Genomic DNA, 18,009 nt, shown 5'->3' with positions numbered 1-18,009 from the left:
TCAGGCTGAGGGTCTGGGGGAAGAACTGACTGCAACCTTGCACAGGGAGGAGGCTATTGCAGCAGATTTCCTTGTTTGAAACTAGCATCCAACTTAATAGCCAAAGATCCACCAAAACATACTTACTGTCATGAATACAAATAGGAGACCTGTGAAATTTCTTGCAAAGTGCTATTGGAAAGAGCTCATTCCCAAAATACATCTCATCCATTTAATATCAAAAATGAAGAGTAAAATGGGTGAATTAACTGCTCTGATTTTGTTTGTTTTTGCCAGTGCTCATGCCCCTGTACAGCTGCATGACTTGTTCCATGGGAATAAAGAAATTGAGCTGTGTAAATGACATTGTGCCAGTGCAGCTTTGTTCACCAATAGAGTAACTTTTTTTGTGAAGAGGAAGAAAGAGAGAGAGAAAGAGGGAAGACAGAAACAAAAATCCAGATCATCCCAGAAGTATAAATGAAAAATCTGAGTAGCTTGTAAGATGTGAGAGCCCTGAGTTATATTTGACAGCAACCCTAATTGGAGAGTAGTCCATGCACAGAGGCAGGCAAGAGACCTACTCCAATGAACATAACAGGAATCAAAGTTAATTATATGTTACCAGTTTTTAAAGTAGTTTAGTTTGTGACAGTATTAGGAGCACCTTCATTCCTACACTATAATCACTGAGAAGTTTATAGACTCCACTTCATATCAAGAGGTATAAAGGAAGAATTAATATATGGTGTCTTTGGGGCAGAAGCAGTGGCTGCTCAGCCATCAGTCACTTAGGACTTCTACCAGAACCACTGGAGCAAAGGGAACCATGTGCATTTGGAGTAAAAGGAAGACCATAAACAGTCGGGAGTTCACAGTTTAAAAATTATTTTAGTTGTTTGTTGGGTTTTGCTTTTTGAATAATCATACACATAAAGTACTAGACTTCAGTTGCTTTGGGTGATTTATTCAATTCTATATTCGACCTGTTGTAGTAATTGTATAGAAACACAAAACCTGACATTGATTGGTCTCTTATTCTGCAAGCTTTATACTTACTGACAATAAACACCAGTGAGTTACAAATACAATATTAATGATTCTCCACCAGACAAGCTACTAAAAAAGGTGGGTGCTTAATATGCTCTAAGCATATTTAAAAATTACAAGTTTTCCTCAAATTTATCTGGCCCTACTGTTTAAAAAGGACTGATTGACTTTTTTAAGGTAAACCACTTCATTTTACATAGCTGCTAGGTGGTGTGAAAAAAAATCTCCTCTATTAAAAAGTTGTTAGGAATAAATTGGTAAATGTTCTATGAAAATTACCTATTATTAAAAATATTTTGCAACCTGTGATTGTTGCGGTGTGCAGGATGAGCTGTGATCTAAGCTGGAGTAGAGGAATAGTGACTAAACATGGCAGTGCAGTAAGAACTAATTTGGAAATTCATTTTTTCAATGCATGACTTTTATTATAAACACACAGGTAATAGCCATGAAATAAGAATTTATTTTTAATTTTTTTTTTACTAGTGTGGCATTCACATTCTCTGAACAGAGACGTAATTCTCTCTCCTGGGTTTTTTTCCTGGAGAAGCACAGAGAGAAGAAGAGAAAAACAATTCTTAGCTTTACTTGCTGCTCCTGTTGTTTTGCACATGTGGAATGTGTTAGGAATATTCTTTACCTGAAGTGATTTGTCAATTGGTTTCTGCTAAGGATTGTTTTGTTTCCTTGGCCAGTTGGAAAAAGATGTGTCCTGACTGTCAGGAGACAGTCACCAGTTTTCTTTAGTATTCTTTGTAGTATAGTTATAGTATAGTATAATTCAATATAATATAGTTTAACAAAGCAAATATTCAGCCTTCTGAATCAATGGAGTCAGATGCCAATTATTCCCTGTGTTGGGGACACCCTGCTTCTTGATAAATAAGTAATTACATGACTGTTTCCATCAGGTTTTCTGATCTTATAAAACTTGCCAGAGTTAAAAACAACTTTTTAAAAAACCCACTTTTTTTTAATGTTTATAGAGTAACAAATATTTAAGTTTTTTGCTTCTTTAAAGTGAAATAATAATTTATATGCAGACAAGGCATTAAAACAATCAGAAATTTCACACTGCTTTCAATGCTGATTCATAATAGATAATCAAATATGTAATAGAAAGTGTTATTGCTATATTGGAAAGAAGCATTCATCAATTCAGATGACCTGTAGTAGAAATCTAGATCTAGAAAAAGCATAACTAAAATGCAAGAATGAATTCATGTCAAATATGTAACCTACTAGCTGTAAACCAAACAGTGGCAAGGAAGGATTTAATCTCAATTTTGTGCTTGCATTCAAAATATTTTTTGCTATTCATTTTCTGACTACAAGGGCAATGCCAACAGTTAAAACAAAGAAAGACAAAAGTCTTCAAATAAGCAGTTAAAATGACATGAATAGGAATTACTCATATGCTTTTAAAATACTTAAGGCTTAGCTGGGATGAACCAAAAAGCTCAGTATATTTTAGATTAGAATTTGTAGACATTTTTCTTCCCAAGCTGTGCGCTCTATTGTGTGCTCCAGAGCTTAGAGCTGTTTTCACCTTTACAAACACTTGATTTGGTCAGTTGTCAGATTTTTCCAATAGAAAATGAGGAGCATCCCTTGGAATTTCTTAGATATTGCTAATAACACCCTGAGCTTTATTATATTAAAAATTCCTCACAACTCAGTCATTAAAATTTAATAAATTCTTAACACCAGCCTCTTCAAAGAACAAGAATTAATCCCTCTTTGTCAGATAATGCCTTCCAGAGGGAAGATGTAAGCAGATTCTTTGGTTTTATTGCTTCTTGGTTGCTAGATTGCCTTTTAAAATGTATTTGTCTATTTATTTATTTTATTATCAAGGAGCCTGGCTAAGGTGCAGTAAGATTCCATGCAGGTAGATTCCTTCTACCACATTTTCATAAAACCTTGTCCTTCTGTTTCATTTACACTGTGATGCACTGACAGAATCAACCCTTCCTTGTGTTTCACAAACGGAGTGTTTTCATTTCAGAGAACAGCTGCTTCTTTGGGGAGAGGGGAAGGAAAGCTTTTGTAGGAGCCAGAACATTACTTTTAAGTCTACAAAAGGAAGAGTGGATTCTTTTTAGTTGCAAGTCCTATCTACAAACAGAGATTTTTGGCTCTTCAGGAATATAACCTCTTCCTTTTGAAAATGACTCACACAGATACTGCTTTTGTGAGACAAAGATTGTGCCTGCATGTGCCTTGTCTTCCTTTGGGACTTAATTATGGCTTGATGGTATAGGTGCCAGGGAGGCTTCTTGTTCTTTTTGTCAGTGTGACTCTAACCAGCCCTTTTTTTTTAATCTGAAAAATGTTTCTACACCGTAAATTCTTTTGCCTGTGCATAAGAAACAATCAGAAATGATAAACCCTCCCAAAGCCTACAAAGATATTGTCCAAACACTTATTCTGAGTTCTTCATAGGATATTCATAGGATAATTCAGAGTTATGAACAGCTGCTGATACTCTCTAAATGCATCAAATAACACATTTTCCAGGGCTGGTGGATAACAAAACAATTTCCAGTTTTTTTCATATTAATGTATGGGTATAAATGTAGCCACATATCTTTCAAGAACCTTCTTCTGAGTGCTCAGTTTTACCAAATGAGGTATGGGACATTCTCACTGCCTAATACATATGAAATCTGTAATTCATAGTGAAAAATTATACAGATAGGGTGAGGCACACATCAAGATCTGTGTCGCTCAGCAAACTATTTCCTTACTATGACAACATAGTCATAGACCTAGATAAATTGGTTGAAATGGCTGAATTGTTTTAATGTCAATTCCAGCTACCAGAAAAATTAGTATTTTCTAACTGTCCCTAATATTTGAATACATGTACAAACACAGTTACTGGTTTATTGATCAAAAGGGAGCAAAGAAGGCAAGGGCCAGAATATGCAAAAACAACAAAAAGTCTCTTCTCCTAGTTCATATCTTGCTATGATGAAAATGTAAAAAAAGATGGCAGAGCAGCACTGCCAGTGTGGCTGAACAAACATTAATGGTTTTAATAGTAAAACAATTAGTAATTTCTGGCTTAAGAGTTATCATGAGGAGTTATTAAAACTCTCTCTGATTTTGTGTCTGTTTTTCTACCTTTTACTCATTTAGAGACTGAAATAGTTGTCTGCTCCTATACTTGGAATCTGGGCTTTTCTCCCAAGATTGCTAAACAGCCCTTTCAATCAGTCTATAACCAGACAGCTACAGTTTCTACTCGTTACTGGGAGAGCTGGTTACAACTTCTTATTTTACTGGAAAGGGACACAACTGTGGAAGTCCTCGAGCCTTTTCCACAGTTGTACCTTACTTGGAGTTTAGTGCAGGTGAACCACATCATTAGATATCCTCTTAGACTTGCATATGAACAAGAAAACAAATTTAAAATATTTATTTTTTGTTTTTTGTGTAGTTAGGGAAAATATGTAATCTTCCAAGTATCCAATTTAGATGCTTCAGGAGAAGAACACTACAGATGACTTCTGACCCCTTTTTTGTCCACGTTCTTCTAATTCAGTTCAAATCTCTGATTCAATTTTAATCAGAACAATGAAGGTGGAAAGGGAATAGTGAATAACCAGGAATAAATTCTTGTTCATTCTCAGGTTTTTAATGCTGGCTTAAAGTTTTAATAAATCTTCAACCTACAGTAGATGTTGTGGACTTTGACTGAAAATGCAATAACATTTTAGGTCAAGGCTGAAAGACAGCTCACAAGTCATAGTGGGGAAATTCATGTTATTTCACCCTGCAGTTCACCTGACCCTAAATACTGCTGGTGATTAATTTTAAGTATTAATTTCACATTCAGCTACAGATTTACAGTCATTTAAAGCATCCAAGAAAAAGAGAGTCAGAAACAGACTTATTCAAATGAGTAGATCTACTGCTTAACTATGGAAAAGTTCTCCAAACCCAAAATCCCATAAAGCTGCGGAAATCACAGATACTCTCCAAAGTAAAATCTCCCTATATTAAGGAGAGGGAATTCAGATACAGTGGCCCAGCTGACAAGCTCTCCCATAACACCATTCCCAAGTCCTGTATTTAAAAAAAAACCCCAAAACTACAAAAAGAAGCAAGAAGTCATATTAACATAACCACAAACTGAAAACTTTTTTCTTACTTTTCTCAGAGTAACCATCAGATAATTCAAATTATTTCTGTTTGCAAGTATATTCCAGCTGAAGCAAAGACAGGGTATTTTCCTGCTGAAGCAAAGTGAGTGGTTGACCAGGCACACTTGCTACTGACATAGATATCTGTCCTCATTTTTTTTTTTATCTGTCCTCTTTTTTTTTGTGGTAGTACAATTTTTGGGTGCCTTATTTATACTCTTTATCTTTATTGGTAAGTAAAATGGTTGGAAAAAAAGTGAGATGTTCTATTGCAAGAGAAATAGTAGCTAAGGGGATAGTTAAGGAGAAGATTTAGGGAAAAGTGACACTCATCAGCTGTTTTGGATTCTGTTTATCTGCCTGTGAGACTGGATGCTATTCCATGTCAGGATATATTTTCCTTTAATTTTAAGGTAAGAGATAATACCATTAAAATATAGCATAGATTCAAAAATGTTCTAAATATTTTCTACTTTAAGGCAGAAAGGTTACTTGGGTATGTCCAACATTACTTTAAATCTCATCCTCCTCAGAGAGCCTGAGACACTCACCTTCAAGGCTGCTGTAGGCTTGCTCTCAGCAGTCTGCACATCACCCAGCTGACTTTAATTGGGAAGGGTTGTCCCTGAATTTATAAAACCTGAATGCAGCTGAGAGGGTGACCAACAGATTTGTCACCACTCAGAAAAGCACGAAGCAACACATTGAGGGGATCCACCAAGTTCCATGACAGAACTGTAGTGGGGAATGAAATAATCTTCAAACCCTACCTTTGCATGGAGTTTTACTCCTTTTCAGATCAAACATTCCTCCCTGAGGGAAAAGTGTTAAACAAACTGATCACCAGGCTCTCAGAACAGCTGTGTAGTCCCAGCTGCTGTTTTCAGCAGCAGGAAGCTTGGAGACATTTCAAGAGACAAACAAATGAGACACCCTGGTTATTTTAATCTCCAGGAGCACACACTTATATACGGGCTCCTTTCTGCTGCAATGGTTTAGTAGAGTGTTGCTGTGGAAACACTGGCACCTAATAGGAAGCTATGTAGAAAAACCAGCTCATATATCAAACTCATTGGGGTTTTGCACTGAAAACTACTGTGATGCACTCTTCCTTGGCATTATATTTGTCCCCTGTTTTGGGAGTATCCTAGTGAAAATTCATGTTTTTCCAATGTTACTTCTCTCTGTGTTAGCAGAAGAACAAAACAAATACCTGAACTGTTAAACATCAAATTGAAAGTTTGGCTATAACTGTCTTTGAGCATTCATGTGATAAAGTCAGAAAAAGAGAGATGTCATGAAAGTTTTTCACTATTAAAATCTGAGTATACATATTTTCTATATAATAATGAAATTAATCATATAATCAGTGAAAGTACTTTGGTGAACCCTTTCAGGAGTGCTTTATCTGGAATTTCCTCATTTTGTTTTTGCTTGGGGTTTTTGTTTGTTTTGCTTTATTTTTTTTACAAAAATAAAGTACTTGTTTAAGTGGAAAAACCCATTTTAATTGCAGTGTATGAGAAACAACTGTTTTTTATTTTCAGTGTGTGTGATGACATTCTTTACTAAAAGTGATAACCAATGGTGTACGAAATGAATGTTCATTAGGCTGGCACATGAGCTTCTATAAAGGGTATGGCTAAAACCCTTTATTTGGACACATAGCTTACATAACTATGAATTATTTTTAGACATAAACAAAAAATATTAAAAAACAAAGAATTTTGTCTCATGGATGATGTCATGGAAAATGAGAAGCAGAGAGGTTGTTCAATATTTATGATCTGAACAACTGATAAAAAGTTAATGTAGGTAATATCTGAATTATCAAACAAATGGAATCAGCAGTTCCTTTAACATAATTTGTGTATTAGGTCTTTACTGTGACAAAATTATGAGAAATTACTGAGGTGTGTGAAACACCTGAAGGATTACAACAACTGCAGAGACCTTTAAAGATACTTACATCACTTTCATGCCCTTCTCTTAGATTGTAAGTGAGATCATGCTGGATGTCTTCAACAAACTTGTGAGCATACTCTGGGTACAGGTCAAGCACTTCAAAGAGACCTTTGAGGATGATACATTGGAGGTCACAATACGTTAGAGCTTTAACATCTGCGTTTGTTTTAATAACTTGATCCCTAATGGATAGGTTTGCTCCAATTAAATCTCCTTTACCTGAAAGAGAATAAAAAAATAATTATCTTCAAAGTGTAAATTCTTTACTTTTTTGAATCATAAAGCTGCTTAATATAATTGCTATACCTGAACCTGAAATCCCATTGTTAATAACACCTTGTTTAATTAATAACGTGCAAAAGGATCATAGACTAATTTTTTTCCCCCCTTTTTGCAGGTGCAAACTTATACTCAATTAATTGGAGGTACAAAACCTAATTTCCAGACAGGCTGATTTAAGGGAGCAATAAATTAAATATGTATAAAATGAAGATTTACACCAGCGACTAATAACAGGTGCAATTCTTTTTCAAAAAAGATGTTGTCAGGTGTTTTTGTGCATGTCTTAGAATGTGCAGGTGTTAAGGTAGCATTATAACGTTTCTGTCAAGAAGAAAAAATTGCTTAAGAAAGAATTCTTGTGCTGATTGTTTTTTTCATTTATGGGCAAGACTGCCTTAGAAGACTGCCTGTATTAAAAACCTCAACTGACCATATGTTGAGAAGCACAAATATTTTATAGTTAAAAGCTTCCATAAATATCTGATCTGAGGTATAAATTCCAAAGTGCAGTCATTGAACCAGAGGTTTTTCCCCAAAAGTTAAAGCAGATGGTCTTTGTTAAAGACGTGGACAGTGTGGTGGAGTGCATTCTCAGCCAGCCATGGGCGATACCAGACTGGGGGAATTGGTTGATGATACTGAAGGACAAAGTTGCCATTTAGGAAGACACCAATGGAAGATAAAATGGCTGCTAGGATTATCATGAAGTTCAACAGAACCAATTGCCAAGTCCCATACCTGGAATGAAAACCCTCCCTAGAGCAGTATGGACTGGGAACTGACCAGCTGGGCAGCAGCTCTGCAGGAAAGGCCCTGAGGATCCCTGAGGACAAGCTCAGCCTGAGCCAACAATGTGTCCTTGTAGCAAAGGAGTTCAAGGACCTCCTGTGCAGCACGAGCCAGAGCGGAGCCAGCAAGTCCCAGGAAATGACTCTTTCCCTCTATATTTGTCATGCCTTATCTGGACCACTGTGTCCACTTTTGGGCTTCCCAACAGAAGACATAATATTGACATCCTAGAGTGAGTCAAAAAGAGGCTGTAAAGAATCAGGGACTAAGGAATATAATTTATGAGAAAAGGCTGAAAAAACAGGCTATTGCTCCATCTTACAAAGAAAAGGCAAAGGAAGGATATTATTACTGTCTTCAACAGCCCAGTAAAAAACTGTAGAGAAAACAGAGTTAAACTTCTCTTCAGAGTGCATGGGGCAATAGGATGTACAGGGCACAGTGTGTAATAAATTCTCACTGTAAACCCAGAAATGAAAGTCAAGGAATGGTGGAACAGCCTGCCCAAAGAGGCTGTGGAATTGTCAGCATACTTGGAGATGTTCAGAACTTGCCTGGACAAAGTCGATACGACTGAGATAAATTTGCCCTGTTTAAAGCAGGTTTAAGTTGGGTAGCTTCTGAAGGTCTGAAGATCCCTTCAATCTTACATTATTCTGTGATAAATAAATAATAATTTAAGATTGTCACATAGGAAAATCCATCCAGCATGTGATTCCACCTGTGTAATACGCCGGAAATGGTCAGCTTGCAGAGTAAGTTAAACTAACCAGTCAATCATCCCTGAACCTTAAATAAGATAGTTTCACATAATAATATATGATTTTTAGTACCTTAAAATAATTTTTTTCTTATTTATGTGGAGCTTGAACAACTTTCTCAAAAGTACATATCATAAACTCAAGGTCCCTACCTTGAGGGATTTTCTCTTATGCTAGGAATATACATACATTAATGTACTTTGGTGTCTCTCAAAAATCTCAGTTAGTATACATGAGAACTAGAATAATATTAGGTCAGTCTGGGAAAGAGAAATTTGATAGGTAAACATAGCATCTGTCTTTGCTCAAAACACCATGTACTGCTACATGAAAAAATACAGCATAAAGCTAAGCAGTTATACACTTTTACATTTTACTGTAAATATCAACAATTCCTTAGATTTCTTCCATTCTATTAAGCAAAGGGCTGTCAGTGTTAATTTATTGCTGGTTGTTTGGACATTTTGTATTGCTGGACAAGGGAAAGAATTTTTCAAATATACCAAAACTGATCCTTAAATATCTTAATTAGAAACTTTTTAGATATATGAACTGTATTAGTATCCATACCGCATAGACATTTTGGAAAAAATGTTAGATTGTTATTGGATTGAAGTTAAAATTTTGAAGTAATTTCAGGCTTAAAGATACTAAAATTGGTCTGCTAGTGCTAATATATGTTTATTTTTACCAATGAAAGTCATGGAGCAAAGGCTTTAGGTAGTAACCTGAAGTTTCATGTAGTATTAATGAAGTGATTAACTGATTCTACCTTGAATGTCAACATTTGTTACATAACAGAATAATTTCAGCTATTCTTAGTAGCTCTTTTCTTTTTTCTTTAATTGGATAACAAGCTTACATATACGTGTTTCTCACAGACACATCTGTTTTTCAATAAATCAGGGATATGTAGTCAAAGTTATAAATGTTCTCATTATGGATATTTTTCAAATAAATTATGTCTAATATTTTTAAGATATCAATGATATATGTTCAAACAGCACATAACTCTTATTAAAACATATTTTACCATACAATATATCCTAATCATCATTATTAGAGATAAAGTAATAGTCTCTAGAGGAAGCAAAGATGTATTTAATGAGAGCATTTCACTGAGTTGTTGCTGCATTGCTTGTTAGTGAGAATGGTTCAGTAAACAAAAACTAATCCACTAGAATTAGAATCAGGACAGAATTATAAAATATTCTGGGAACTGCAAGTAACTCAACATTGTCAGGGGAAAAAACTGCTGTCCTCAATTTACATGACATCAGCAACACAAATTCTCATAGGGACCTACATGTTTGATGCATTCACCTTCTGCTGGTGTTAATTAGGTTTAAATGATGAAGCTCCCATTCTCTGTAACAAAACATTATTTTTCTGTTATGTTTATGTTTTTTGCATTATGATTTCATTTACTTCTCTCAGAAATCCACTAATCTCTTTCTTGTTGTTTTGTCACCATTACGCAATGACGCTTTAATTAACACTTTCAGAAGAGCCTGAAGATGGAATCATTAATGAAAAATCATAGTTCCAATGGAGCTACCACTTGAACTTTTGCTGACTTTTAGCTCATGTCTTAAGTCATATTTTATACCTCTGATCTATGTGATCCAATGAAATCAAGAGATTGTTAAACTTCCTAAAAACAAACAAGAGATGGAGTGACGTGGACTGTCAATCTAATAGAATTAAAGAGTTCTGATTCAAATAGGACCTGTATATTCTAAAAAAGACCAATCACATGCATTCTAGTAAAATAAAGAAAATTCAATTACAGAAGACCAGAAGCTTCCATTATCAACAGTCTAGTGTAATCCCATGAAACAGGAAGGAAAGCAAAAAAGGAAATGTTCTTTTAAACTCTGTTTTATAAGAATATTAATAGTTATAAGAAAGAAAAATACATTTAAGTCTAAACAGATATTAAAATCATAATAAAATAATTCTATACTTTTAGAGTAAAATTTTATATTTTATTTTGCCAAAGAACTTCATAAACATTAACTGAGAGAGGTCTAATCATCCTTCAGCTGAAGATAAAGCGAATTTCTTCAGTAGAGCTTAAATTGAGACAAATCACTGAAATTTATAGGTAGAGATGCTTAAACCTCAATGAGTAAAAACAGCTATCTTACAAACAACAACTAAAAATTTATTAGAACAGACTTTCTGGCCTTTCTCAGTTCTAATATACTCAGATAACTGCAGACAGCATCAGTTAGCATGAAGCAGCTTGAGGGAGCAGAGCCAACAATGCTTGTTTTTCACCACATGGCTTTTCTGCAAGGGGTGTTCATAGGCAAGTGCCAAAGAATGGAAAAGTAGGCTCTTATTGCTTTCTTTGACTTGGGAGCATTAGTGGGAGCACTGCCTGGGCACTAATTTTCATGAAAGATTTAGGCACTGATGATCAATGTTCTCTGAGCTGTCAGTACCATCACCAAATACACCAGAAAGCAGCAAGCTGTGTCAAAAGCTTGCAGGTACCTGTTTACAGGACAAGAAGAGAGAATAGGTATAAGGAAACCAGAAGTGAAATATTGCATTCTTTCTCATCAGACAATTAGGACACACTAAGCCACCAGTTAATAGTGAAGGCTCTCCTGCACTGGGGGACAATTCTTCCTCTTGGAGTCTATGATTGTGAACGTACCAAGGATTGCCAGCACAGTGCTGTCCTTCAGGACTTCCATGGAACCTGAGCACACAAAGTAGATCGCTTGCAGGGCATCTCCCTGCCGCAGCAGGTACTCCCCAGGAGCACAGAAGGAGGTTTTGATGTGCAGAGACAGAGACCTGAGGCAACCACGACTGGCACACTCAAAAAGGGAAAGCTGCAAAATCTCCTTGTTCAAGTGCATGGTGATGTCTGAACGCAGCTCATCTGGGAAGTCTTTTAAAAGCTGTCCAAAAGAAGGAAAAAAAATGATGAAAAAGAGAAAATTTGTAGAATTATTTGTTTCCACTTTTGCAGAAGTGGCCTGATTTAGTGGTGCTGCATGTGTCATACTGTTGCAAATACTTCCCTTTGATTTTTTTCTTATCCCCTTGATGAGATGTGCTATTTTAAGAAATTTTAGCACGATAAATTCCAGGAAAAACATGAATAAATATATAACTTTTTACTATTAAAAAAATCCCCAAAAGCCTCACAAAAAAACCCCAAACAAACAAACAAACAAACAAACAAACAAAAACCACAAAACCCCCCCCAAAAAAAATCAGGAAAAATGGTCAACAATACTGTTTGCCCGAATTCCCTCTAATGCACAATTTAAGTTCATCCAAGTTGTTCTCTCTGATAGAACACAGTAGGCTGCTCAGGTATTCCATTGTATACAGTGACAGATGCAATGAAAACAGAGAATTCTATAAAATTCATCAATATGCAATATTACTTCTTCTATAATAAAACCACTGCAAGAGGAATTACTAAAAAACCCCTCTGCCTTGAATGTGTTTTTCTTGTAGTTATTTCCATTTTTTAATAATGTAACTGGACACGGGAGGAGGGGTGGGAAAGGAATGGAGACAAGTTGCACATTCAATGGAAGAACCTATAGCAACTAAAAGACCATGAGGTCTCACTTTTTCCTTCCAAGCTGCAGGCCCATAAATATAGGGGTTTTTGTAGTTTGAGGGGATGTGGCATCTAAACAGTGCAATCAGCCACTGCTTGACCAGGTGGGCTCAGACAAGGTGCTTTATCCATAGGGGGGAAATAATGAAAGACTGATGGTCTCTCCAGGAGCTGTGGTTGTAGTACAGCAGTCACTCACTTCCAGTGTGACTAAAGGTACAGAAAGTACAAAAGCTGAAGGAGATCATTAACCACATCTAGGAAAGCTTTGACATCTAAGTCATTTTTGTACCTTTGTAAATCTTACTAAGCTCCTTCTGTTGCTAAGATGCTGTTGAAAATCCCATTCTTTGTGCTGTGTACAACACAAAAAGAATTTATCAGGAAAAGAACCTTCCAAACCCCAAATCTTTCTGCTTATTTCCACATTATCTTTAGAGACCACTGAGTTTTATAACACAGATAACAAGAAAGCTAAAGGGAGTGCTCCATTCAAATAACACTCCAGCAGAGAGAAGCCATTATTTCTCCTGCAGTACAGTAACACATAACCTGGATAAGAAATTTAAAACAAGCAAGCACAGACACCACCAGAAATCTGTCTTTTGATTTCACTCTCAAGTTACACTGTGCAGTATTTAAAAAAAACAGTGATATAAATAATACAAAAATTCAACCTAAATAATTTGTTTACAGTATTGGAATAAATAAGATGAAGGAGGAAGGAAAGGGCATCAAAGTCCTTCATTTAAAAAGTCTCCATGTAGATATTTTGTTTACTGAAAGATAGAAATGCTCATTATAGCATTTCTGCTGGCATCATCTAAAAGGTTTCTGATGAATGCCTCTTCAGCATTTAAGAATCATAGAGGACTGAATTTTTCTACATTATTTGATGTTTTAAACCTGCTTTTTCAATTGTGTACCCTCTTCCTGGGATAACCCAGGTTTATTTTTAGGCATGGTTTTCTTTGCTATGTAACTTCACACAAAACACAGCATGACAAAAGAAAAATTACCCCCCTCCTTGCCTCAGAGTCATAGTTCATAGTCAAAACACTCAAACACAAATCCCCTCTCATTTGGTTACCTCATTGGAATCAATTCCATTATTGACAGACCACGTGGTTTGGAAATATTCAAGCATCCTTTGCTTTAGCTGCTGTGGCAGGTGATGGACCCGTATAAAGTCCTTCAAATCCTTGGTTCTGGTGTGATAAAGGGACCACCTGGAGTACATCCTCTGAATTATGGCAGTCACATTGCCAAACACCAAGGCATGCATCAGAGCTAGGAAGCATAGAAATCACATGCAATGAGGAGTGATTTGTTGATCAATACAACTTAACACAGAACATAAATAGCATCTTCACAGAGTGAAAATTTCCTGATTAAGAGATATAAGAAAGCTTTTGAATATAAAACTCCTTGAATAATGGTACATTAATACTGTGGTATTAATATGATTATTCATTTCTGGTGTTTGAGACACTAGGAGTCACCGTCATGGGACAGGGTAGAACAACAACTTATTCTATATAGCCAGGGTACCTAACAAAAGAATTAAGTCAAATTAAGTCCACAGTCTAAGATAAAAGAAAACCAGAACATAGAATTGTAGAACCATAAAATGGTTTGGGTTGGAAGGAACTTTAAAGATCATCTAGTTCCAATCACCCTGCCACGGGCAGGGATGCCTTTCACTAGACCAGGTTGCTCAAAGCTTCATCCAACCCAGCCTTGGACACAGCCATGGATGAGGCATCCACAGCTTCCCTGAGCAGCATCTTCCTCAGCCTCACCACCCTCATAGTAAAGAATTTCTCCCAATATCTAATCTAAACTTACTCTCAGTTTGAACCATTCCCACTTATGCCGTCACTACAGGTCTTTGCAAAAAGCACAGGAAGGAACACAAGTAGGCTCAGAAAATAATGAGATACTAATAATCAGTATGGAAACAAGACTCAAATGGTCAGTTGGAAACTACAGAGAATGTAATAGATTCCAGAGAACTCATATAAATAAGAGCAATCCCTAATGCAGACCATGTCTAGAGGATGAAGGTTGTAAATAACATTTAAAAGTGTATCATTTTCTGGGTGTGATATTTTAAAAAGTCAGAAAACAACCCCATTGTAAAGCAGAAATTCAGGCTAAAAGAAGCATTCAAAGAGACAACCTGATTTCTTATGTTGCTGACAGGATCAAACATGGTTAAAATTGTTCTGACATCCTGGAGTTTGTCTGCAGTTAGTGATTGGCTTGGGAATTAAAAGACCAGAAGCAAAACTGAAGAAATATTTACAAATAGATGTCATCAGGGTTTGTTTGTGCAGAAATGTGTTTGATTATTTGAGTTGGAAAAATCACAGCAAAATTGTCTGTCGTGTGATATTAATCTGATGTATAGAACATACACATCTACAAATTGTTGATTTAAAAAAAATTACTAAAAATCTTGATTATTTCTCTAAAGATACATCTGTGTTTATGGTGCTTGAAAGAAAGCAGACAAGCTGCTCAGAGTGACAAAGGAATTGGTTTATAAATGAGACAAACAAGTTGTTGACCTTGTATGTCACTTTACAGAAGTTCAGAGTGAGTGAGAAGAGACAAGGGAGAACAGGAGGAGGAAAGGATTCACTTTTAAATAGTAGAAATAGAAAATTCTGTAGTTTGGAGTGTTAGAAAACTTTTACAGGCTGAGAAAAATGCAAAGAAGCTAGTAACAATATCTATGTCCTTATTGTGAAGGGGGTGCAGAAAAATAGCTATTTTTCTGCTATTTCTACACTGCAGTGTAGAAATAACAGGGAAAAAAAAGTATTGTGGATGTAGTAAGAATACTAAGCCCAACTGGAAATTTATTTCTAAAAATAATCAGCTATTTCAGCTAGGTGTTGCTCATGATGGTGCAGTGAGTTTCTAAGTCATTAATGTCAGAAGCTAGAGCAACAGAATGTGAGGGACTAGTATAATACTAGATACAGGATATTTTATTAGAAATATGACAGCTAGGTCTGAAAAAATTCAGCCAGACACAGATAAATAGGTTAAAGAAATAGTGTAACCTCTTTAAGGATGCAATAATCAGTTTAAAAAGGGGGTGGGGATAAAGAGTTAGGTGGTGTATGAATGCAAATATAAGACTCACATGTGATCAAAGTCCCTCATCAGACTCCCAGGTTAGGAGCTGGACAGCATAGAGATCTCAGTGATGTTATTATAGGCACAAATATCATCTGGAATTTTAATATTATGGTAGAATCTGTCTTTGCCTATATATATTGGAAGGCAACTGCTTCTCATAATGACAAGCTATTCTTGGCTGTGACAGGCATTAAAATTCTTTATCAAATAATCATACACTTACCCTACTTTCTGTAAGAAACCTATTCCACCTCTGCCTAAACTCAAGTAGGACAAGTTCAAAACTTCTATGAACTGTATTTCACACAGTGGCCTTTATTTTAATAGATACTTTAAATTACATTTTGCTTAGGGAACAAAGGAACACCTCTGATCCCATATGGGACTGGAGTTACTAGAGTGGGCCTCCAATCTTTAAATACAAAAATACACATTATTTGCTGAAAGAACATGGAGAGTATGAGAGAGAATATGGTATGATCACCTACTGGAGGGCAGATCTGATCAATATTTTAGAGATGCTGGGTGTCCTAGGAATTCTGGTTACATTTTAATAGGTAAATTTTCTTTCCAACTTTAAGAAGACTTACTGTATTGCACAAGATCCTTTATCTTCAGGATATAACTTATTAAAAATTTAAATTTCAAATCTATGCAAAATAAAAATTTATGTGAAGAGGACAGTAATATGCAAAAAGTATTTTATATGCAATTTATTTGTTAAGTTTATGTTTTTTTTTCTGTCTTCAATTATTTGAAGGTTTAAGTAAATTTACTTCATTTTTTCAGTTTGTAGTGTCATACATTAAAGTGATACAGAAAAAACTACTGATAAACTAACTCACCTTATCCATTACACCTGAATTTCATTAACTAATGGCTTGGTCAAAAAGACTGAGAAACTGACACTAATTTTTCTCAGAACCTCACTTTCCATTAGGGAATTTTGAAATTAAATATCAGTCAAAAAGATACACTAAAGTAGGTTTTAAGAAATGATGAGGCATAATGTCCCTAAGCATACAGATTAATGCCTTATTCCTAACAGAGTTTTCTAAGGCATGCCCACCAATCTTCACAGTATCATTCTACCTCTTTCATCTTTCCTTGAGTTGCCTCAATAGTATCTAAAATATAATTCCTCAAGAAAATAGCTGCAGATTGGCCTGCTCTGCTTTTTTTACCAGGACATATCTTCTTCACTGGACCCCTGCAGTTATAAATCCATTCTCCTACCTGCTTGCCTTTAAGCAACTTCACCTTTTAGTTATCAGTTCCCTCTTACTCCACTCACCTGACTAGTTCTTCACAAGTTATTCAATGTACAAGCATATTACAAAAAATAAATGTGAAATTGTTATTATTGGGCTAAATAAATGTATAGGATACTTCTATATTCTACTCTATGAAAGCTCTGCCATATTAAGGTGGATTAAATATTCATCATTGCCTTATACAGACCTCTTGATTCTTTGATAGAAATGAAAACTCCTTCCTTCATTACAACACATTTTATGTAGTGAAAGCCCCAAAGAATAGACACCACAGTGTGTTTTAAAATTACAATTTTATGCAACCACCAAAAGAAATTAATGAACTGCTTGTGGTTTTGTGACATAGTGAAAACCAAAATTATTTCATTCTTGGATGATTCATTATATTATTGCCTCTCATTTTCAGGAATGAGGAAAATGAAAATAATTCATTGAAAAGTTCTTTTACCACTTAATGCTGCAAATATATAGCTTACTGGTAAATCGTAGTGCTCTCTTACTTTCAGGAGTCAAATTTCCAATTTCTTGGTGCCAGGAGAATTTATCATGCAAAGCGGCTTACTCCAACAATACAAGCAGGTAATCAACATAAATAAAAATGTTACTAAGAGCTCCAAATATGACCAAAAATTGCATTCTGATTCAATTCTGAATCAAATTTTTATCAATGATAATCGATTGGCTTTTTTAATAATTTTTTATGCCAGGGCTCACCTAACAGTCTCCTGGCTCTGTCCTGTCTCTCCTTCTGGTCTCGTCCTTCAGATAAGATACACACCAGCTCACAGACACTTTTCCTGTGGGCTGCCCACCTCCCGTCATTGCCATTCCCAGGGCTGCTCTGGGGATGGAGCTGCAGCTGGTGTGCACATCATACCTGGATGTCTGGAAAAGTGTCTGCCACAAATGACTGGAATCCCCAACACATGGCTGGGCCACTTCCAGTGTTAACACTTCCAGTGTTAATAATGTGAACTTTCATTTCAGTGGGCAACACCATCTTTCTTCAC

General features: G+C 35.7%; 1 protein-coding gene across 1 annotated transcript in view; it reads right to left on the bottom strand.

The window, feature by feature from the left end:
- Positions 1-18,009, bottom strand: part of KCNH8 (potassium voltage-gated channel subfamily H member 8) — a 176,423-nt gene that overhangs the window by 26,266 nt on the left and 132,148 nt on the right. Inside the window, exons 9-11 of the mRNA XM_009086107.4 lie at positions 13,663-13,862; positions 11,646-11,895; positions 7,150-7,364 (exon numbers count right to left, since the gene is read on the bottom strand). Coding sequence (XP_009084355.1) covers positions 7,150-7,364; positions 11,646-11,895; positions 13,663-13,862 — 665 coding nt within the window. The remainder of the gene's footprint in view (positions 1-7,149; positions 7,365-11,645; positions 11,896-13,662; positions 13,863-18,009) is intronic.

The sequence above is a fragment of the Serinus canaria genome, chromosome 2, assembly GCF_022539315.1.
Source record: "Serinus canaria isolate serCan28SL12 chromosome 2, serCan2020, whole genome shotgun sequence".
NCBI classification, from domain to species: Eukaryota; Metazoa; Chordata; class Aves; order Passeriformes; family Fringillidae; genus Serinus; species Serinus canaria.
This window is presented reverse-complemented; position numbering and strand designations above follow the sequence as displayed.